This window comes from Danio rerio, chromosome 25 (genome assembly GCF_049306965.1).
Source record: "Danio rerio strain Tuebingen ecotype United States chromosome 25, GRCz12tu, whole genome shotgun sequence".
NCBI classification, from domain to species: Eukaryota; Metazoa; Chordata; class Actinopteri; order Cypriniformes; family Danionidae; genus Danio; species Danio rerio.
The window spans coordinates 6,650,001-6,673,966 of record NC_133200.1 but is presented as its reverse complement, the minus strand read 5'-3'; the positions used below and the strand labels follow the sequence as shown (position 1 = coordinate 6,673,966).

The 23,966-nt window shown below is 35.2% G+C and overlaps 2 protein-coding genes across 4 annotated transcripts in view; one reads left to right on the top strand and one right to left on the bottom strand.

Moving 5' to 3' along the window:
• Nucleotides 1-1,460: 1,460 nt before the first annotated feature.
• Nucleotides 1,461-13,493, bottom strand: sv2 (synaptic vesicle glycoprotein 2). Of its 3 annotated transcripts, none has more exons than XM_073942725.1 (13): nt 13,371-13,493; nt 11,579-11,635; nt 11,303-11,464; nt 10,667-10,829; nt 10,457-10,578; nt 7,364-7,576; nt 6,578-6,703; nt 6,398-6,496; nt 6,158-6,246; nt 4,639-4,766; nt 4,464-4,559; nt 3,935-4,094; nt 1,461-3,611 (listed from the first exon to the last, which is right to left on the bottom strand). In XM_073942725.1, exons 7-13 carry the CDS (start codon nt 6,644-6,646, stop codon nt 3,428-3,430), a joined length of 825 nt encoding a protein of 274 aa, XP_073798826.1. In that variant the 5' UTR covers nt 6,647-6,703; nt 7,364-7,576; nt 10,457-10,578; nt 10,667-10,829; nt 11,303-11,464; nt 11,579-11,635; nt 13,371-13,493; the 3' UTR covers nt 1,461-3,427. The 3 variants fall into 3 exon arrangements, with proteins under 3 accessions (XP_073798826.1, XP_009296040.2, XP_009296041.2); XM_009297765.4 differs by having other exon boundaries at nt 6,578-6,658; nt 7,413-7,576; XM_009297766.4 differs by having other exon boundaries at nt 6,578-6,658; nt 7,494-7,576.
• Nucleotides 13,494-13,790: 297 nt separating this feature from the next.
• Nucleotides 13,791-23,966, top strand: part of snx1a (sorting nexin 1a) — a 32,162-nt gene continuing 21,986 nt past the window's right edge. The window contains 2 exon segments of the mRNA NM_001128671.2: nt 13,791-13,994; nt 20,018-20,597. Coding sequence (NP_001122143.2) covers nt 13,893-13,994; nt 20,018-20,597 — 682 coding nt within the window. The 5' untranslated portion in view covers nt 13,791-13,892.

Sequence of the window (23,966 nt, the reverse complement as noted above, 5' to 3'; positions counted from 1 at the left end):
ATTGGAGTCTCTGATGTCCCTAGAGTATCTATGTGAAGTTTTAACTTAAATACCACATAGGTAACGCTTTATAACTCTCTGAAACTGCCCCCTTTTAGGCTTTAATACTAATTGTGTTGTTTTGGTGACCGTCGCTTTGAATTCAAATGAGATTGTGCTCTTTTTAAAAGAGGGCAGAGCTACAAATGCCTGTGTGTCAGCATAGTGGCAGATTCAAAAACAAGACTAACGTCCTATGCTAATGAGAGAGAGAGAGATGGTCACGAGTGGGCGGGGCTTTCCCCTACTGATGACATGTACAAAGGGAGAATGTCAGTCAAAGTGTTTCTGCAGGCTGTTTTTATCAAGTGTGAATATACAAAATAAAATTTAAAACAATTATCATTAGAAGCTGGTTATATTCATAGAATGTCACCACACAACTGTGTTGAAACCACTTATAAAAGTGATTTTTGCATAAAAGGACCTCTTTAGGGCTGGGCTCAAAATATAGATTGCTCAAGTTCAATATGATATTCTTAGCAAGTCCAAAAATGAAATTGACTAATAATTTATTTTCCCTGAAGGCATCCAAGATGAGACAGAGAAAAAATACTTGCAAAGACAAAATAAATGGGTGTCATTATAATGTTTCTTGCACAGACTGATCATTTTTCTTCATAAGAGCTCAGTATGTATGAGCAGGAGCCAGAGGTTTGGTGTTTTTTTAATCGCTCAAAGTGCCCTATATCAATGACTTGCATTTTATAAATCATCAAGAAACACAGTTTCACCTTAAAATCGTCTTTAAAAGCCCATGAAGTGCTTTAAAATGTGCATTTCTATTCGATGTTTGACGTAATCTTAACTGAAACACCACATAGAGTAGCTCCTCCCCTTTTTATCACCGCTCTGCAGTCCGGTTAAGCTCAAGCACATCAAATGAAATGCAAATAAGAAGCTTCTTGAAAGGGGCGGGGCATGTCAGACACTAAAGTGCATCTGATTGGTCAGAAGATTTGATGAGAAACTGAAGTATGAGGTGACGTGAATAAAACCGTTCATCCATTTAGGCCTGGGGGGCCCAAACTTTTACATATGAAGCGCCAAAATCAAAATAGCACTGAACGCTGTGGGCCGAAGATAAATATACTAAACTGTAATACATTCAATTTGCCATGGCTTATTTACGAATTTATTTCATAATATTTCAAAATAAATAACACAATACTTTAAATCGTATGAATTATTATTTAATTATTTTTATTATTAGTATTAATTATTATTTTAATCATATTAATGTGTGTCGCTCTGGTTTCTCACTCAAGCCGTGCCAAAGAGCTTCATCTCTTCCTCGTTGCCTTTATGCAGCCGCTTTTTAGGGTTTCAAAGTCTCTACCTCATTGCTCTGCAAGTATCGCCATGGTTAATTACAAATGTTCATATCAGACTAAATAAAGATGTTAAAGCATCAGACGTCAGCTGGATGTTCATTTATTTCAGTGTGCAAACAATAAAGTGCTACAAAACGAGTTGATTCAGTCAAATATACAGAAACATTTTGTAAAATCATCAAAATGGTTGTTAAAAAAAGTAATTATTGATTATAAATGTATAAAATTTCTTTAAAAGCACCTATTATGCCTCTTATTACAAGATATAAAATGAGTCTCTGATGTCCATAGAGTGTCTATGCGAAGTTTCAGCTCAAATACCACACAGGTAATGTTTTGTAACTCTCTGAAACAGCCACTTTTAGGCTTTTGGGCGGAGCTACAAATACCTGTGTGTCAGCATAGTGGCAGATTCACAAACAAGACTAACGTCCTATGCTAATGAAGGAGAGATGATCACTAGTGGGTGGTTCACTAATTATTCACTGATAATTTCTTTACCCTCAGGCCATCCAAGAGGAGAGAGAGATTTTTGGGGATGGAAACAAAATGAATGGCTATCATTATGTTTCTTGCACATGTATTATCTTTGCTTTGCTTGTATGTGTTTTTTTATCAAAGTGTATTTAATCAATGACTTACATTTTATAAATCATCAATAATCACAGTTTCAGCTAAAAATCTTCTTTAGTGAATTAAGAATGGCCTGATGGTGAGTAAATTACCAGCAAATTTTCAATATGGGTGAACTATCCCTTTAAGATAATGATTCAAGCTGCACATTACTCACAGCATTTTACCATATTCAAAGACTGTACCATTTTGACACATAAAATCAGCATTACAAAATTCTTTGTGGTCCGACTTCTCAAGGTGCAAAACTGCAACATGTCAAAATCTTTGGTTTGGAGTTTTTGCTCCCAGAATCACACGTTTGGCTTGACTTGGATTGTTCAGCCAAAAATGAAAATGTACTCAATATTTACTCTCCCTCATGTGTTTCCAAACCTTTATGAGTTTCTTTCTTCAGTTAAACATTTAAGAAGATATAAATGTTGGAAATCTGTTAATATTGACTTCCATAGTACGGATGGACTTCCCTACTATTGATGTCATTGGTTACCGCAGTGGTACGTGTACCACTAGTGGTACGCAGGCTTCCTTCTAGTGGTACGCGAAGGAATGAAATATGTCATGTATATGCTACACACATTTAAAAATGTATCAAAAATGATGTATATAATATGCCGTTTATGACATATAGCCTATATTTCTGAGGTAATCAGCCACATTTTTTTAACTGCAGAGTTGTAGCTGCTTTACTGGGCCTACTATGGTACTGTATTTCAATACTGCTAATTTTTGGTGGTACTTGGAGTGACAATTTTTTTTCTGAGGTGGTACTTGATAAAAAAAAAGTTTGAGAACCACTGGGTTACCGTATTCTGACATTTTTCAAAGTATCTTCATCGGAAGAGAGAAACTCAAAACAAGTGAAGGCTGAGTAAAAGATGACATGCTTTTAGTTTTAGGTGAACTACCGTACAGTTGAAGTTGAATTATCAGCCCTACTGTATATTTTCTGTTTAAGATTTTTTCCACACAATTCTAAACATAATAGTTTTATTAACTGATTTATTTTATCTTTGCCATGATGACAGTACATAATGTATTACTAGATATTTTTCAAGATACTAGTATTGAGCTTAAAGTGACATTTAAAGGCTTAACTTGGTTAATTAGGGAAGTTAGAGTAATAAGGCAAGTCGTTGGTTTGTTCTGGAGAGTTAAAAAATATAACTGAAGGGGGCTAATAATTTTGACCTTAAAATTGTTTTTTTTTAAATTAAGAACTGCTTTTATTCTAGCCGAAATAAAACAAATAAGACTTTCTCCAGAAGAAAAAATATTCTAGGAAATACTCTGAAAAATTCCTTGCTGTGTTAAACATCATTTGGGAAATATTTGAAGACAAAATAATTTACAGGAAGGCTAATCCTTTTGACTTCAACTGTATCTCTTTTAATGCCTATGTGTGTGTGTGTGTGTGTGCATCATGTGAGTTGAGTCTGTTTAGTTTGAGGCAGCCACAGAGCTGCCAGTCCTCCCGCCAGCAGGAGCACACACACCATCAGCAGAGGAACGGCACAGCTCGAGTCCACCAGCTGCCCGAAAACCACATTGCCCATGATGGCTGCCACTCGACCCACTCCAGTGAAGACCCCCAGAGCCGAGGAGCTGCACGGCAGAGATGATAATCAAGGTCATTCTTTAGTGTTTTTATCACTCTTTTGCATTCTTTCTGATGTTTTTAACACTATTGTACATTCTTTGCATATGTTTACAATTGAAATATTTTTAATACACAACAAAAACGCTTTTATTACATTTAGAATTGCGTTATCAATAACAATATATTTAAATAAACACATAAATTGCTATAAATTGTATTAGAGTTTTACAATATTACTGCTTTAAATTGATTTTTGACCTAATTATTCCCAAAAGTGTAAACGGCTGCCCTGCATATTGCACTATAATCTCTCAATTCTGGTGTTTACCGTAGTTGTGTAGGGTAAAGTTCTGTCCCCACGACATCCAGAGCGTTCCAGGAGATGACAGAAACACCACTGAACACACAGGACACGATCAGACTCTGAGTTTTAGTCTTCACCACGTAAATGACGAACACACTCACGCCGGACACCAGCAAACTAACGGCTGCGAACGGAGAAAAAAAAAAACATAAGTGTGGACCTGTTGTACTTTATTGGTTGTTTACTATTTTGCAAACATTAAAGGTGTAATATTGTCTCCAGAATAGTTTCAGCTCAAATTATCATAGTAATGTAATACACCATGCTGTAAATGCCCTAATTTGAGTGTTAAAAAAGCAGAAACACAATTTTAGTGTGCGTCTCTTTAAATGTAAATGAGCTGCTTCTCCCCGGCCACTTTCCAGAAGAGGGCGGAGCCTTTAAATCCTGTGCTTTGGATACTTAGACAAATAAAATCAGTTTAGACTCCTCATTGACAGGATTTCTGTAATTGTATTTGGAATATTTTAAGCGGGAAGATAACTGTACGAACACAAAAGGATTTTCCCGCCGATTCTGTCCATGAGGAGAATAGTGAAGATGTTTCCTGGCAAGTTTGAAGCCGCCGTTATAAACCCCTCCATGTACACTGTAAAGCAAGCAAAATACATAAATATGATGACTTAATAAAATAAACACATTTCAAAAATGATTTTAGTAACGTTAACCTGCGGTTTTGACTGGATAGCACTTTTCGTTCTCTGCGTTTTGGGCACGAGACATGTTTGCACATGGAGAACCTCCATCTTCTGCCCTCTTGAAAAGCTCCGGAAACCACATCCATAACCCATAATACCTGCACGTCATATAATCATACTCAGTCAGAATTTGCGTCATTTAACATGAAGCTAGCTAATCAAAACATCTGGATAGCAAATCAGAAAAGAGCTCATTTACATAATGATATACAGCATGGCAATATAAATACATATATATTTAAGGTATTGTAGCTAAAAAGATACTAACAAAAAGCCTGTAATATAAATCTAGATATAGTAGACAAACACAGACTGTGAAATGTAAGCCAATCAGAACTAAGCTCATTTACATATTGAAGTAGTAATGTATATAAATCTTATAGGAACAGTAACAAAAAACAACCAATGTTGTGGTTAGCCAATCAGAAAAAAGCTCATTTATATATCGATGTACAACATGGTGATCTTAAAGGTATAGTAGCAAAAAAGACTATGTGAAAAGAAAGCCAATCAGAACAGAAGTCATTTAAATATTAAAGTAATGTAGAACAAACTTTACAACATAACAGCCTATGTTGCGGTTAGCCAATCAGAGAAGAGCTCATTTACATAATGATGTACAACATGGCAGATATATATCCAGATATCTTAAAGGTAGAGTAGCAAAAAAAGACTGTGAGAAAGGTAAGACAATCAGTACCAATCTCATTTACATATTAAAGTAATAATGTGAAACATAAACTCTTAAAGGGACAGTACGAAAAAAAACTGCCTGCATTGTTATTAGCCAATCAGAAAAGAACTTATTTAAATAATTATATACAACATGGCAGAATAAATCTATGATATCCTAAATCCAGATATCTTAAAGGTATAGTAGCAGGGAAAAGACTGTGTGAAAAGTAAGCCAATCAGAAGCAAGCTCATTTACATATTAAAGTAGTGATGTAGAATATAAAGCTTAAGGAACAGTACCAAAAACAGCCTGCATTGTGGTTAGCCAATTAGAAAAGAGCTAATTTACATAATGATATACAGCATGGCATATAGAAATTTTGATATTTTAAAGGTATAGTAGCAAAATGCTGTATGAAAAGCCAATCAGAAACAAGCTGATTTTGCATATTAAAGTCTTAAAGGAACAGTAACAAAAAAAAATTGCCTGTATTGGGATTAGCCAATCAAAAAAGAGCTAATTTAAATAATGATATACAGCATGACATATATAAATCCTGATATCTTAAAGGTATAGGAAAAAAGGCACAATAACAACAAACAGCCTGTGTTATAGTTAGCCAATCAGAAAAGAGCTCATTTACATAATGATGAACCACATGGCAGATATAAATCTAGAAAAAATCCGACCGTATGAAACATTAGCCAATCAGAAAAGAGACAACTTGACTAAAATTACAAGTGGTTTTCAGAGAAAATAAGCTCTGGATTAGTAGAATATTTAGCTTATTAAGTCTTAAATGTAGTTTAGTACCCAAATGAGATGCAGAAAAAGATGATCACCAGAACGACACTTCTGGAAGCCAGCGGTCTGACAAACAGCTGTTTCAGCGGGACCAGAGCCTGTAGAAGAACAACAATACTTCATGTCTACAATTAATAGTTTTTATATAATATAATATAATATAATATAATATAATATAATATAATATAATATAATATAATATAATATAATATAATATAATATAATATAATGATAACATAACAAGTGAACCTGTGTGAGCTGATTGATGAAGCGCTGTGATCTTGAGCTGCTGTGGCTGGGTCTGTTTTTCACTTCATCATCTTTAGGTCTGATCATGAGCCCTGATACCTGTTAACACAAACTCATTTTCATGAAAGGAAAAACCATAATAATTAGGTATGAAGGGTGGGAAAGAGGAAATGGGCTCACAGGAAATGGTTTTGTGGCACCTCTGTTGTTCAGTTTGTATATCTTCTGGAACACAGTCAAAGCCTCCATCTCACGTCCGGCCTGTGATGGAGAGACATACCGTTGAAGTCAGAATTATTAGCCCCCCTTAGTTTTTTTCTCTTTTTTAAATATTTCCCATTATGTTTAACAGAGCAAGGATATTTTCACAATAGTTCCGATAATATTTTTTCTTCTGGAGAAAGTAATTTTGGTTTTATTTTGGCTAGAATAAGAGCAGTTTTTAATTTTTTAAACACCATTTTAAGGTCAATATTATTAGCCCCTTTAAGCAAATTTTTTTTCCATTGTTGTACAAAGATTTGCCTAATTACCCTGACTAACTAACTAACTTATTTACCCTAGTTAATTCTTTAAATTGCCCTTTGAGCTGTATAGAAGTGTCTTGAAAAATATCTAGTAAAATATTATTTACAGTCATCATGGCAAAGATAAAATAAATCCATTATTAGAGATGAGTTATTAAAACTATTATGTTGAAAAAATATAGCTCAAAGGGGCTAATAATATTGACCTTGAAATGAGTTTTAAAAATTTAAAACTGCTTTTAATCAAGCCGAATTAAAACAAATAAGACTTTCTCAAAAATAAAAAAATATTATCAGACATACTGTGAAAATGTCCTTGCTGTGTTAAACATCATTTGGGAAATATTTAATAAAGAAAAAACAATTCAAATGGGGGCTAATAATTCTGACTTCAACTGTACATGCCATAGAGCTATAACTTGATACATTGATTATTTACAACATATGGTTCAAATTTCAATTCATTTAGGATTTGAGTTGTTCTAAACCTCCATGAGGAACTTTGGGCTCTCCGGCATGAAGAGTCTAAAAATCAGTGCTGATGACAGACTGGGAATCGAGCAGAGGACCACAAAAAGACGCCAGCTCTGAAAATCCAACCAGCCCCAGTCAGCATTCAAAGATGTCCTGGGAATCACCAGCCACGCCACACCTGGACACAACATATATTTTAAAATCAATACTAATAATAATATCATATACATATTTATTTTTTATTATTTTTTAAATATTTTTTAAATATTTCCCAAATGATGTTTAACAGAGCAAAGCAATTTTCACAGTTTGTCTGATAATATTTGTTCTTCCGGAGAAAGTCTTATTTGTTTTATTTCGGCTAGAAGAAAAGCGGCTTTTAATTTTTTTAAAAATATTTTAAAGTCAATATTATTATTATTAAAATCAGTCAGTTATTAGAGATGAGGTATTAAAACTATTATGCTTAGAAATGTGTTAAAAAAATTCTCTCTGTTAAACAGAAATAGGGGAAAAATAAACACGGGGCAAAAAATTTAGGGGGGCTAATATTTCTGACTTCAACTGTATATATACATATTACAAATACATATCACACACACACATATATTATGCAGATATTAGCCTTTATTATAAAGGTTCCCGAAACCCTCAAGTACTTTTTTCGAGATTTTAACAGATTTGTGTGTGTTGAGCATCAGTTAAGAGAGTGTTAGCACCTGTCAGCTTTAATTGTGGGCAAAACTGGATAATTTTGAGCTTTTGTCAGCTAATTTCATCTTCCGGGTTTAAAATGATTTTAGGGACGGGATCAAAATCGGTGACGTACTGTAGCTCAAATCTGCTAATGGAGTGATGATGCGTCGGTCTCTCATTATTATTCATAGCAGAGTTTTCTTATCCAATGAGAAGACCCTGCTTCTTAATTATTCATGAGAGCACATGCTTTCTGACCTGCCAAGCCGTGAGACCAAATGACTGGGTGAGACCACGGTTGCATACGGCAGGGGTCGTATGTGTTTGGGTTTCCATGATCCTCGGAGTTTGTTGCATTTCTTTCTCTGTGATGCTGTCAGGGCCTATACAGCAACGCTGTTGGTTTGCAGCAAACATTTTTATCGGGAGAGCAGTACGAGAATTGGAGATTGGCAGACTTTGGGCCCTATCATACACCCAGCGTAATGTGGCGCAAGGCGCGGCGCAATACTCTTTTGCTACTTTTAGCTCGGTGCAAGGGTCATTTTGAGGTGTTGCGCCACGCTGTTTAAATAGCAAATGCATTTGCGCTCAAATGTGCGCCCATAGGCGTTCTGGTCTAAAAAAGCAGGCGTGTTTTGGCGCGTTGCTATTTTGAGAAACTGAAAATAGTCTGATCTTTAGACCAGAACAAAGTCGGTCTATTGTCTGGCGCAAAGTGCGCCTGGCTTACACACTACAAACAAGATGCAGAGCAATACGCAAATATCTTTACATATGAAAAATATATAATATCATATATACATATATATATAAGGACATATATATAAGGATATATATATAAGGATATATATATATATATATATATATATATATATATATATATATATATATATATATATATATATATATATATATATATATATATAAAATAAGGATATATATAGGATATAAATATAAATGATTAAAATATTACAAAACATATTAATTTCTAGCCTACATGATAATTTAAAAACCTTGCTTTTGTATAATGTTATTATTATTAGCAGTATTATTTATTATATCCATATTTATATTTGTTTTATTAAAAACAAGTTTAGATTTGTCCACCTGTCAAATTTTACACCATATGGGGCATGGCAGGTGTATTTGGAAATAACTCAGTATTTTGACCACACTTGGTTATTATTGTTCATTTATTCGTTTGCTGGAAATTAGAAATGAATTTAGAAACAGTTTTGAAACAAATCTTTGCGCTTAACAGACGAAATTAATTATTTATAGGCTAACTAATGTCTGTGCGTAAAGGTTTCCCTATCCACGAGAGCAAAAGCGAAAGTGAACTTACTTTACGTCAAAATGCGCTTATGGCGCGACGCAGCTGGCTCTTAAATGTAATGGAAGATGAGACTCTAATTGGTTTATTCTCAAAACACACCTATAACTCATTAAGAAAATAAACTCAACCCTTTTAGATCATGCGCCATGGCGCAAGGCGGATTTTTACGTCCTTAAATTAGCAAAAATGCGTTCTGACACGCCCTGAAAGCGTTTGCGCCCTGCGTTTTGCGCTCTGCGCATGGACCGTCAAAATAGAGCCCTTTGTCTTTCATTCAGACACATCACCTGTATCCGTGCTGCTGTGTTCGCCTATGTTTAAAATCTCCAGGTTACCGGCGCGGTTAATGGTTGAAATAGACAGGGCAAGAGCACTGCTTCACTGTGTCAGCAATAGACCCGGGATTCAGGATGAGAGAAGTCCTTCTCATTTACAGTGTTTCTATAAACATGATTATCTTTATAATTATATAACAAATTGGAGTTATGTGTGTACATTCATTTATTCATTCATTTTCCTTTGGCTTAGTCTCTATTTCAGAGGTCGCCACTTATGTGTAAATATTATAAGAAATTACGAATAACCCATAATATGTAGCAGGGCATTAAATCGCTGTTTATTTCTTTGCATTTTAACTTTGTAAACTATAAAATCATGCGTCTTCTCACGGTTTGTGTCTCATTTTGTGAGCCGACTGACAACAGCTGTTCGCTCCCCTCTTTCTCCCCTGCTCTGCTGGCCACGCCCACTCCTCCCTCTGCCCGCAGAGCTCCACGCCCATCATGGAGCATTTTTTGAAAAAGTTCTGAGGTAGACTTGAACTGAAAGAGGGGGTTTCATGGACCTTTAAGTGTGATTAATCATGATTAATCATTTCCCAGCACAAGTCTATGTAATTTTTGTATTTGGTCTGCATGTCAGTTATGACTTTAATAATTTCATCTATTTTTGGATACAGATTATGGTCTTCTTCACTCTTTATTTCACAGGTGCTTCTCTCTCAAACTATGATTTTTTTTTTACCTGCAGCTAAAATATTTCCAGCCATCCAGAAGGTTGCCAGAGCACTAATCATCGCCCCCCTCCGCAAACACGGCTGAAACTCCGAAAAATAGGAGAAGATGACAGGAATGGAGCCGCCGACCCTGACATTGAGACACAGACGCATTCATGTCATTTTTGTGATGTCACTGTGCATGTAAAAAAAAAACAGTATCGGCATGTTAGTATTACCCGACTCCACTGAAGAACCGCAAGAGCAGAAAGAGCCAGAAAGCTGGTGCCAAACTGGCCACCGCCCCGAATGTGCCATTGACAGCCAGAGAAACCACCAGGACGCTCCGCCTTCCTCTGCGATCAGCCAGAAACCCCCAAACACAACCGCCCACCATCATCCCTGCAGGAGAACACACACTATCTTACTCAACACATGATCGGCGCAACAAAGACACGCTAAAGTCAGCAGATTTAATCACTGGGTCAGTTAAGTATGAAACCGAGAGCATGACACTGCAGTTTTCACACAAATACACTCCAAAGTTCAACCAAACAGCGAACGAATTGGATTTGTGGCATGCTTTAAAGGGAAAGTTCATGCAAAAATCAAAACTTTTATAATTGAACACAAAATAAGATAGTTTGAAGAATGTTGGAATTAAGAAACCACTGACATCCATAGACTGATGGGCTAATCATTCTGACTTCAACTGTATGTTGGCTATATATAATATCATTATTATTATTGACACTACCTCCATTATTATTAATATCCCTGTTGCTATTGTTACTTTAATATTACTTTTATCCTCACCGACTTTAATATTATTATTGTGAATCAAACATGGAGTCAGAAGCAGGACAGATTCTAACCTAGAAAGATGCTGGCAGTGAGGATGCCCATGTCGGCCGAGCTGAGCTGGAGATCACAGCGGGCCGTGGGCAGCAGGAACGACACACACAGGATCTCCACCGCATCGCTGGCGTTTGCCCATCCACAGACTACCAACAGCAGCCAATGGAAGAGACCAAACCCTGCTCACACACACACACACACACACAGAGAGAGAAACATGAGCTGACCACTGCATCTGGACATTCGTATGATGTGGAAAACATGATGGAAGAATATGATTGAGTTGAGTTTACCTGCTTTCTCAACAGCCTCCTCATATGTAAGTTTCTTTCTGCAGGACGCCTGCTCATCTGAACGACAGAAACATTTATTAGCAGCTTAACATCAGCAAAACAGTCCTGTGTTGGCGTATGCATCATTTAATAGACTTGTTCTAATTAATGTAATAATATAGGCTGATTTATAAAGCATTTACATATGAAATTGTCTCTTTTTAGGGCAAAACAGAGGTATGTTTTCAATAACAAATTATTTACATAACTCTCAGTATATTGTTGGACCTTAATGACAGCCTTTGAGCCAACTGTTTTTTAACTTTTTTCAGAGTTTACTTAAAAAGGTCATTTGCATAAATGAAGTTTGGTGTTCTGCACCCGCAATTCTAGTCATATATGGTATCAATATTAAATATACTGATGAATTATTAAATGATATATTGTATATTAGAGTACTATGGTATTAGCAACTTCCTTCATTAGTTTTCCTTCGACTTAGTCTCTATTTCAGAGGTCGCCACAGCCCACAACCCAGAGATGGGTTGCAGCTGGAAGGGCATCCGCTGCGTAAAAAAACTAGCTGGATAAGTTTGCGGTTAATTCCGCTGTGGCGACCCCCAATTAATAAAGGGACTAAGCCGACAAGAAAATGAAATAAAATTAAAAATAAATATTTGTCATATTTTTTTATTGTAAATATTTAGGAAATATTTTTGGTACATCAAAAAGTGTGGTTATGATGACCATGTGACAAGCTAATCCAGCTAAAAATAGTCCTTAAAATGTCACTAAATGGAGCATTTAAATCTCATAATTAAATAGAAAATGAGGCGAATAACTGCAAAAAGGTCAATTTTTTTAAGAAAAAAAGAACCACCTCTTGTGTCAGGCTAGCTAGAGGCCTGTTATATCTCAGTATTTTGTTGGACCTCAGTGACAACCATTGAGACAACTTTTTAATCTATTGTATAAAGATTTTTTGTTTATAATACAGTTAAAGTCAGAATTATTCGCCCCCGTAAATTATTAGCCCACCTGTTTATTTTTTCCAAAATTTCTGCAGAGAGTAGATTTTTATAGCACATTTCTAAGCATAATAGTTTTAATAACTTATTGCTAATTACTGATTTATTTTATCTTTGCCATGATGACAACAGAATATTTGACCAGATATTTTTCAAGACACTTCTATACAGCTTAAAGTGACATTTGAAGGCTTAACTAGGTTAAATGGGTTAACTAGGCAGGTTAGGGCAGTTAGGCGAGTTATTGTATAACGATGGTTTGTTCTGTAAACTATCGAGAAAAAAATATAGCTTAAAGGGGCTAATAATTATGACCTTAAAAAGTTTTTTAAAAAATTTAAAACTGCTTTTATTCTATCTGAAATTAAAAAAAAGAAAAAAATCATTAGGGGGTTTAATAATTCTGATTTCAACTATGTCATAATTTACCTCTATACTTATTTGCATATATTAACTAGTGTCCTGCACCCACCCACTAGTAAAGAAATATTAACAATTATATATGGTAACTATATTATATGTGTTGATTAATTATTATATTATATTTGGTGATGAATATATTTGTTTTGACATGTATATCAGAGTGCCATGGTATTACCATAGTACTTTATTGCATATCAATTCTCGTGCACAAGTCACCAGATTTAATGGTAAAATAGAGTCTGTTTCAACACTGTAGTCATCTTTAACACGATCACAATATCCAAAACTTAAATACTGTAAACATTTCACAACACAATCCAGTTCCATTATACGTGTTTTACAAAAAAAAGGTGCATTTTTACCGTCTTCCTCATTATTAGCGGACGATAGCAGAGGTTCTGTATCCTCACGAGACTGTCGAGGCATATTAATATTTATAATCAAAGAATTACGAGTGTAAACTACATGATCGCAAAGCGGAAGACGGAATTTTCTGCTGTACTTCTGTAAACAGACGCGTGAGGGGCGTGGTTTTGTGCAACGTCACGAGCTGGTCACCACAAGACCCGCCCAATATCATTTAAAACATTTTAATAAACATCTTAAATTCTTTTTTGTACGCTAAACCATAAAAATCCTCATAATAAAGTCGCCCTACATATAAAATAACTTTATATTTAAATATATATATAAGTGTGGGAGGGGGTTATCAGCGTGACGCAACAAACGAAAGCCCGCCCCTATTTTCACCAGCAGGCGTCGCTGTTTCTCCCGCTATCTCTCTCCTCTACCCGTCAACGTCGCTCTCTCGTTTTTTTGGTCTCTTTGCTTGTAATAAAGTTTTTCCGTGTGTGTATGTGTGTCGAGTGTGTGTGGAGCTGAAGATGGCGGCCAGCTCGGAGCGCAGTCCTCCTCCTTTCCCGGACTCAGAGGAGCCCGAGCTGCTGGAGGACAGTGACGAGGGCGCGGACGCGTTCACGGGCACGGTGAGTAACGCAATATAGCACATTTATGAAGCTAATCACCCGTATAATTCACTTCAACAGACACAACGAGAGAACGAGCGATCACTTTCACTTCTCTTGACACCCTCAAATCTGCCAGTTCTTCTTCTTCAGCCGCACATTCTGCACATCTGCCCCTTCACATTGAGCTTACCGCTATCACATACGCTTATTGATTAAATAAACGTGTCGTTTTCGTTAAAGCGTCACATTTTGGGTTTAGTTGGGGGTTTAGGCCTCCAGTATGTGACATAGTGAACTTCTTGGAGGACTTGGAGTGATTAAATATCACAAGGAATGTGAATTGAGGAAAAGTTGGTTTTATATTCACACATTTGGACTTCTTAATAATTTAACAACAGACAAGTGTTATTTGCTAATGCTAATAGGGAAATCATATTAGCGGCTAAAGACTATCGAAGTACAACATTGCTATTGAGGTAAAGTTGGTTTTATATTCGCACATTTGTTCAATGGCAACTTGTGACACCCTTCCCATGTTGTTTACCGTGGTACTTTGAATATTCGGTCTAAAATCACATGTAAGTATGACTTCAAAACAGCTTTAGCACTGTTTAAATTGACTCTGAACAATGTACTTCGATAGTCTTTGGCAGCTAATATGATTTTGTTATTTAGAATTTGCACATAATACTTTTCTCAAAGTTATAATATCAAAGCTAAAGTCTGAATGTGTATTTAAAACTAAACTTTACCTCAATAACATTGTTCACAGTTAATTAAATAGTGCTAATGTTGTTTTGAAGTCATACCTACATAGTATTTCAATATTCATAGTACCACGGTTAACAATATAGGGAACAAGTTGGCACTGAACGAATGTGCGGATATAAAACCAACTTTACCTCAATGATATGTCACCCATTTTCCACGTCAAACTGTTAGAAAAGTGTGTTTTGTGTGCTGTGGGAAATCTTTTATGCAAAAACCACACGTAGGTCATAAATGATGTTTGTATATACTCAATATACACACACGGAGAGCAGAACTACGAAGACAGGACTGTCCCTAATCAAATTAACCAATATATCCAGCAGCCTTTATTTACTCGCTGTAAAATTTTCTGGTCAAAGTACTGATGTGCTTCTGGTCATGTGAGTCTCAGATGTGAGCAAAAACGCCCTTTTTTCTTTTGCAAGTCTTTATTTTGGGTTGGTTTTGCTGGGGGAAGGGATTTACAGTTTAATGAGTCATGATGAGGTGGATTGGTGTTTAAAGAGATAATTAATCTAAAAATGCTAATAAGCTGTTCATTTACTCACCCTCAGGCCATCCCATGATGAAGGGGACTGTTTTTCTTTGGTAGAACATTAAAGAAGTTTACTTTTTTGCTGAAACTGTGGTCCTTGGTGGTTTGTAAAATGCAAGTCAAACGCTTGCAGAGTCAAAAAAAGCACATTTAGTCTAAACACAATTGATTAAAATGAATAACTCTTGGTAATATTAACCAAAATATTCTGTCTGTGCAAGAAAATCTCTGGTAACTGGAGGCTTTGTGTCTAGCTTTGTTGAATTTGTGAACTGTCACCAGTTTAGCGTTTTAAAAGAAAATTCTGTCATCCTTTGGTCGCCGTTCACTTTTCACAAATCTGTTTAAGTTTTTTTTTTTCTGTTGAAAACAAGAGATTATTTGAGGAAATCGGTTACTGTTGATTTTCAAAGTAGTGCTGCACAATATATGGTTTCAGCATCGAAATCTGTGTGATCATTTGCAATCCGCTTGTTATGTGGTGGCGTGTTGGTCACGTATGTAATACCGTTTCCAGGTCCAAGCCGCTGCTCATTTGAGCTGAGAAATCATTAGTTTATGATCACTTTTTATTCATATCACACCACACATTAAAGTTAATTTTATATAAAGTCAGTGGACACAATTGCTGCATCACAAACACCAAAATTTTAACAATTTATAAAAAATTTAGTCACTTTCTGGCCATTGGATATATAAGGCATGGACATATATATTGCTATTTTATTTTATTTTTATTTTTTTTAAATTATTATATATATATATATATATATATATATATATATATATATATATATATATATATATATATATATATATATATATATATATATATATATATATATCTCGTTTATATATTGCGATATATATACATGGAAATATATATATTGTGATCGTGATTTTCGAAAGTATTAAATCGCTTTGTAAACGTTTATTATTACCATTTCATGAATCTCCCCGTTCGTTTAAATAGAGCGATGGGACCCGGAAGCCACTTCGCGTGACGTCACACTTAACAAGCGGATAGTCACATCGCAGGATTTGCAATGTTGCGTTTGTATCACAGTTTATCATTTGCACGTGTGTTTTTGATGGCTGTGATTGTATAAGGTCCGTCTACCATCCGTTAATTTGATTACTCCTTTTATTCTGGAAAACGAAACACCACAAAAACAGTCAATATTTACTTTTTCTGTTTATTCTGTAACCACACAAAAAACAAAAGCTTATCTGTTGTCCTGTTTTTAACTCAAAACGGATATAAAAAAACCAAATCAAAATACTGAGGCATTTATTCGTTTATTCGTTTGATCACAAACAAGCACCAAAAAAATGAGGTTTCAAAATGTGGGCGTGCACGAAACGTAGACGCTCCTTTTTTGGCCGTTTGGTCAATAGCTATGAGGCTGTGGGATTTAAATCAAACTTTGCCTATCAACTCATACATAAAACAGGTACATATACACCTATAAATTACTCGGATATACATAGTTTGGATGTTCAAAACAATATATATGAAACTTGCGTATATACATAAACTTGATGCATGCATACACCCCACATACACAATCACACATACATATAAACTAGATCTATGCATATGCGCCCAAAAACTCTCACATATGAATATAAACTCGCTGCGTTCATAAACACCCAAGTAACCCTCGTGCAAACATACAAAATAAAATCCACAAACAAATATACAATTAGTTGTGAACATGCAAGTGATTTCATATATGTGTGTGCATAGACTTCTCACAAGTCATTGGAGTTAAAAGGAATGAGATCATTATTTATCATTTAAATAATAATTAATAAGCTTATGAAATAGAAATAGTCCATTAATAGAGGAATTACATCTGTTGAGTAATGAATATAGATTATGCTAAATATAAAAAATCTTAAGTGATAATGCTAGAAATGCTCTAGCAAATTATAAAGGTTTATTTTGCAATTAAATTGCATTAAAAGCAATGGGTATAAGAAATTGTACCATCTGTGACCTTAACTATGATTAATTTGATTGAATTATGTTAATCTTTACCATTCAGTTACTGTACTTGAATACTGTTAGACTCGGGAAATGATAAAACACTGTATTTCAATTGTATCTTTTTCCTGATTGCATTTATAGATAGTAATGCATAAAAATACTCTCAACACATGCAAAAACAGAAACACACTGCAAATAGCACAGACCACAATGAAATGTGTCTGGGGACCTCAAAAAGTTTATACATGGTTTATTCAATTTTATGGAGATGCATTCCCACTGCAGAATCATCCCAATCGATCTAACATTATACATTCTGAATAACATATTCAGTCGGTGTAAGAAAATATCTGCTAACTGGATGCTTTGAAACTCCCTTTGGTTAATTCCTGAACTGTTTTCGTGTTTTTTTTTTTTTTTTTTTTAACGGCACTTAAAGAAATAATTCACCAAAACTGAAAACTCTGAAATCCTTTAGTTGTCGTTCACAAACCTGTTTGAGTTTCTTTTTTCTGTTCAACACAAAAGAAGATATTTACTGATATATACTGTTGATTTCCGTAGTATTTTTTCCTACTATTTGTGTCAGTGGTTAAGGGTTTCTTTAAAATCTTTTTTTCCTCTTAAACTGAAAATAAAATGCTAGTCAAACGCTTGCGGAGTCGAAAAAGAACATTCAGGCAAAATTAAATTCATTCAAACTAGTAACTGTTCCTCCGGGAGGTAAACTGAGGTAATATGGACTAAAATATTCCGTCTGTGTAAGAAAATCTCTGGTAACTGGAGGCTTTGAGCCTAACTATGGTTGATTCGTGAACTGTTACCATTATAGTGTATAAAAAAAGGCAGAATTCTGTCATTTATTCACTGTTCACATTTCACAAACCTGTTTGAGTTTCTTTTGAACACAACAGAAGATATTTTGAGGCCACCGGTTACCGTTGATTTCCATTGCAGATTTAGTTAATAGTTGATTTTTATTTGTTTTTACCTACTATTGGTGTCAGTGGTTACGGGTTTCTTCACAATATCTTTTTTCAGTTTATTAGATAAAACAAACTCTTAGGTTTGGAAACAACTTGAGGGTAAGTAAATAGTGCTCCTGTAAGGATACTAGAAGTCAAACTGGGTGGACAAAATACTACTCAGTTGTTTATTTATTTGTAAAAAGAAGTAAATTGAACTATTAGTACAATTGTATATTTAATATTTTACTGTAAAACATACTGAACATACGAATAAAATCATTCTGCCTCGAATCATCATCGTATTGCAAAGATAATGCTATACAATAGCCATTTGTTTATTTAATATATACATTAAAAACCACAAATGCCGATATGAAAAATATGGTGCAGTTTATTGTTTTGCAATCAAAATGAGTTATTACTGTGAGTAATTGTAGGCACTAAAACATTTGTGTATGCATGTTTTATTAAAAATCACCAACTGTGATCAATACTAGCATGGCGAATGTTATGTTATTACTTCTTTTGTTGCAGGACTGAAAATATGTGTGGAAAACATGATTCATCCCCAATGCAAAGATAATGCTAGAATTGGATTGATTGATTTTAAATTGCATTGTACATTTCTTTTTTCTTATTTTATTGGTGTTTAACAAGACAATACATCAAAGTATAAAATACAACATAGGAAAAATGACAAATTGTCTTATTTTTCTTATTTTCCCACTATCCCCTAAAAATAAAATAAATTAAATATATGAATCATAAACAAACATGTCCTCTGAAAGAAAAAAATATATAGATAAATGAATAATAATACATTAAATAAAAAATTAAATAAATTCTTTAAAAATATATATAATAGTAATAATAAATGAGCAACTTTACAATAAGAGCAAAAAAAAAAAAATGAAGTTCACATTAAGGAGTTAATATTTCCTCTTCCCAATTATTTACTGTGTGTTAGATCTGATATCAACTGAGCAGGGTAAGCCTTTGATAAAGTCTAAAACAGGGTTCCAGGTCTTATAAAAAGATTTGAGAGATCCTGCAAGTAAACATCTTAATTTCTCAAGTTTTATGTAACTAAAGATTTCTCGGATCCACATGTCATGTGATGGAGGAAGCACCTGTTTCCATTTGATAAGTATGGCTCGTCTAGCTAAAAGAGTAGAAAAAGCAATAACCTGGTGAGATGCAACAGTCAAGTCAACTCTCTCTGAAAAACCAAAAAGAGCTGTCAAGGGGTTAGGGTCTAGATTTATGTTAATAGATTTATTAAGTGTGTCAAAAAACCTGGACCAGAAATTTTTCAAATTACATAGCACATTTTAAATAAAATGTGTTCAAATTTGGCTGGAAAATGTGATTACGTTTTAAATGAATGGTAAATAAGCTTACTATTTAAAATCACAGTTTGTAATAATGCACACATTTTAATGTAATGAATAAATCCTTTAAAGTTATGCGATTACTGTTTAAAAATGCAGAATTTGTGCTTGATTTCAAACGCAAATAAGTAATGCTAAAGCTACTGTTACTCATTTAGCAACATCTTTTGTCCAGATCGAGGATAAAAAAAGCACTTCAAATCATCTGAGAGCTGCAGTATATAAACGCAATGACAAGTCTAAGCAATTTTTTTATTATTAGTATACAGTTTTGGCAAAAATAAATAGTTAAAACTTTTTTTTTCCTCATAAAAATAATCATAGACCCTGTCATGCCAATAATCACAAGCAAGCAATCTAAATAATTTCCATCTCATTCACAGTCAATCTCTGAGATGGATTCTCCATCACCGGACACAACCGGCCATTCAAAAGACATCTTCAGCGATCCGGCGGAAGACATCTTCAGCGATCCTCTCAGCGACATTAACTCCGAACCCAAGAAGAACTCGGACGTCAAGATCCCGTCTCCTGCTAGCGATGAAGCTGTTGACCTGTTCAGCGACCCGCTGGATGATGATGAACCCTCAGAAATGAGTTCACCCGAAGTCCAAAATCCTGTGCCAGATCTCTCAAACGAGCCTGCAGAACCGCCAAAGTCCGATAACAAAAAGCCGATATTCGAACCTGCTGCAAAAGTCAAGAAAGCAGCGAGTGCAGAGCTGTTTGATGATGATGAAGATGATGAGGATCTGTTTCAAGAGTCATTCAAACCAGTGATGAAGAAGCCTCAGGCCTCAGTGCCGCCTCTGGACGTTTATACAGAGGTGAAGGTCAAGCCACAGGTTAAAGACGACCCAACAGATCTGTTCACCGAAGAAGCATTAACGCCACCAGCCAGCAAACCTGCCGCAAACACCAGGACCAATGGAGTGCACTCTGAGGAGCAGGATCTGTTCTCAGGTACAGCACAGTTCACCTGATAGGGCCTCATTCACACAGATTGGGTTTTGCTATTCCAAATTTCCAATGTACTACTTTTTAGGGTTGCATGGTTTTTAACGTTACTATCATGATAACCATGACTCCAAAATACTGACGGTGTTCAATGTGCGCTCGCATTTACAGTTTTGCGCTTGAGTGCCTCCAAGTGCTGTTTACTATAACCTCAGCAGCTCTGTGCACGTGAACAAAAGTGCCAACCTGTTTGAAAAAGCGAGCATGAGGCGTTTTTTTTTTAATGACAATTTTATGCCTGCTGTTTTGTACGTTGGTGTGCACGATCACATTGACGCCCTTTATTTAGTCACGAGGTGTTAAACGATGGCGGAAAACGCAAGCAACAGTAGATTTATTTTATTTTTTTTACAATATAAACCAAATAAAACCGTGACCGCAGAACTTTGATACAAACCAAACTGACATCAATTTAAATGCATGCAAATGTGTCCCATTAGATATGCAAGCTTGTGTGACAACTTTCACATGTCGCTGCTTTCCAGAATTCAAGCTTGGTGAACGCTGACCTGCGAATTTGCATTGTAAAAGCCAGTTATGCATAATTCATTTGTGAGAATAATTTAGTTAAGGTTAAATCATGATAAAAATTGATATTTAAATATAATAAGAATTCATTGTGATTGTATTATCTAAAATGCATAATTTAATAATTCATGTAATTTAAAAACAGTTACTTTGGTATTTTGGCTTCCAACAGTAATACGCTTTGAGGTCATTAGTTCATACGTTTAAGTGAGATTGCAGTTTTGGATGTTGGAAGCAACACAGTTTTTTGACCGAGCTGATCGAGTCTATTGTAACTTTGCATTTTTGTTTGCATTTGTTCAGTAAACCTTTTTTAAAAGAAGATTCGGTCTTACTCGCGTTTTTGCAAATACTGGTTGTTGGAATTGAAGCTGCAAAAGGTGGTACATAAGGATTTGCACGAAAGGTGTGCCACTACATGCATCATAAAATGAAGAGAAAATCAAATCGTCACCTCTCTGTACAGAAAATATTAAAATATAATTTGGAATAATTGCTTATTTTGCATGATCTTGTATTATCCTGCCACTTTTCGACACACCAAACGACTCTAGTGTGACCCCAGCTGTAGTCTTTTTTTTTTTTTTATCGCAACGGATTTATTAATAGGCATCGGACTTGGTGGCCAGTGTTTTTGTGTGACCGATTTTTAGGATATCGAATATGAAACAACGCATATTAAAAAGACATCCATCAAGCATTCCTTTACATAGACAAACGATGGAAAAATAGCACACTATAAATGCATTCTGTGTCAATGGACTCTAGCTAGATATGCAACTTTTCCTTGCTCATGACTCTACGTTTCAAATTATGTCCTGCACTTCCCTATTGTGGAACTTCCTGTCAAAAAAAACTCAAATGAATCATTTTTAAGTAACAAGGTTGTGCTGCAAATTATTGAGAGGAACATTTGGCTTTATTTTCATCCAACATGAAAATAACATTAAGCTTTGGTATTTTAACGTGACGTTAGCATCACAAGCACATCTGTCGCGCATTGTCTTTGTCTTCCAGATTATTTTCTCTTTGTATTCCCGACAATGAAGTGAAATTCAATATACGTCTGTAATGCTGCTGTGGTAAGACTTAATTTTGAGTTAATTCCTGGTCTGCTGAAAGTCGTATGTTAATTGTAATAAGTTTGTATTGATGATATAGCAGAGGAGAATAACGACACTCCCTTGTACACAGTGTTTTTAGAGCAGGGGTGCCCAAACTTCTCTTATGATGGGCCAAAAACCAACCTTGATTGAGGCTAGTAGGCTGATGGTAAATATACTGTAGTTGCCATGAGTAATTTCCTAATTTATTTAATAATATTAAAAAATAACTAGAAAACATTGCTTTATATTAACTAATACAGCATCATTTGTTTACATTTTATAATGAACTTATTACAGTAAAAACAAAAACAATCTTATTTATAACAGAATGAGGTTACACTAGTCTACTAGTCCACTAGTCATCGGCAGCTTTGATTTGCCCACCGATGTCTTCTGCATAGTCCTCTATCCGTCGAGCGACATTGTTTAAATCTTTTTAAAAATGGATTAATTTACAATATTTAATTGAAACATTCAATTTTCTTCTTTTTTTTTGTGTAACTCTCTTCTCAGGTGGGATGGTGGGCCAATTCAAAGGTTACAGTGGGTCAACTTTGGCCCGCGGGCCCTATTTTGGTCATCTCTGCTTTAGAGTTTTATCGATATTAAGGTCATAAACAACTGGTGACATTTCTGCCACATTTTAAACATTTAAGAACATTTTCATTTAGAGCATTTTCGCATCTGTTTTTAGTCATGTTTATAGTCTGTTTTAAATAAGACGATACCAGTGTTATAAAGTGTTTAGGAAATTAGTATAGATGAATAACTGTATTTTAGTTGTTCATTGGTTTTAATTTATACAAATTATAATCATAAAAAACAAAAAAATTTTTTGACCGTAACAAAAGTCAAATACAGTGAGAAACATTTTCAATATAAAAATATAAGAAACTGATAAGAGATACCATCCAAGTCCACTGAGTAGAAAAAAAAAACACCTTACTAGTACTGAGTTAGACCCCCTTTCGCCTTTAGAACTGCCTTAATACTTCGTGGCATAGATTCAACAAAGTACTGGAAATATTCCTCAGAGATTTTGCTCCATATTGACATGAGGGCATCACGCAGTTGCTGCAGATTTGTCGGCTGCGCATCCATGATGTGAATCTCCCATTCCACCACATACCAAAGGTGCTCCATTGAATTGAGATCTGGTGACTGTGGAGGCCATTTGAGTATTGAAAACTCATTGTCATGTTCAAGAAACCAGTCTGAGATGATTCGTACTTTGACATGGCACGTTATCCTACTGGAGGTAGCCATCAGAACTAAAATGTAAAAAATAAGGGGCTACACGGTGGCTTCGTGGTTTGAACTGTCGCCTCACAGCAAGAAAGTCGCTGGTTCGAGTCCTGGCTGGGTCAGTTGGCATGTGTTTTCTTTGGGTGCTCCGGTTTCCTCCTCAGTCCAAAGTGGGGTTGCGGCTTGAAGGGTCATACACTCCGTAAAACATATGCTGAATAAGTTGGCGGTTCATTCCGCTGTGGGGACCCCTGAAGAATAAAGAGACTAAGGCGAAGGAAAAATAAATGAATGTAAAAAATAAAAGTTAACGGTAAAATAACTCTAATGTGAAGCTGTCTGAAGTGCGGTAGGCTTGTTGTTTTTTTTCCTTTTTAACATATTGTATGGCCAGAATCGTCTGCACATCGCTTTTGCGAGCGATGGATGAAGAATC

Coding starts and splice junctions, on each gene's coding strand:
- sv2 (XM_009297765.4), bottom strand. CDS start 13,434: ATGCCTCGACAGTCTCGTGAGGATACAGAACCTCTGCTATCGTCCGCT. Junction 11,465..11,578: donor GGAGGCTGTTGAGAAAGCAG/GTAAACTCAACT, acceptor GTGTGTGAGCAG/GGTTTGGTCTCTTCCATTGG. Junction 10,579..10,666: donor CGGTTCTTCAGTGGAGTCGG/GTAATACTAACA, acceptor TCTCAATGTCAG/GGTCGGCGGCTCCATTCCTG.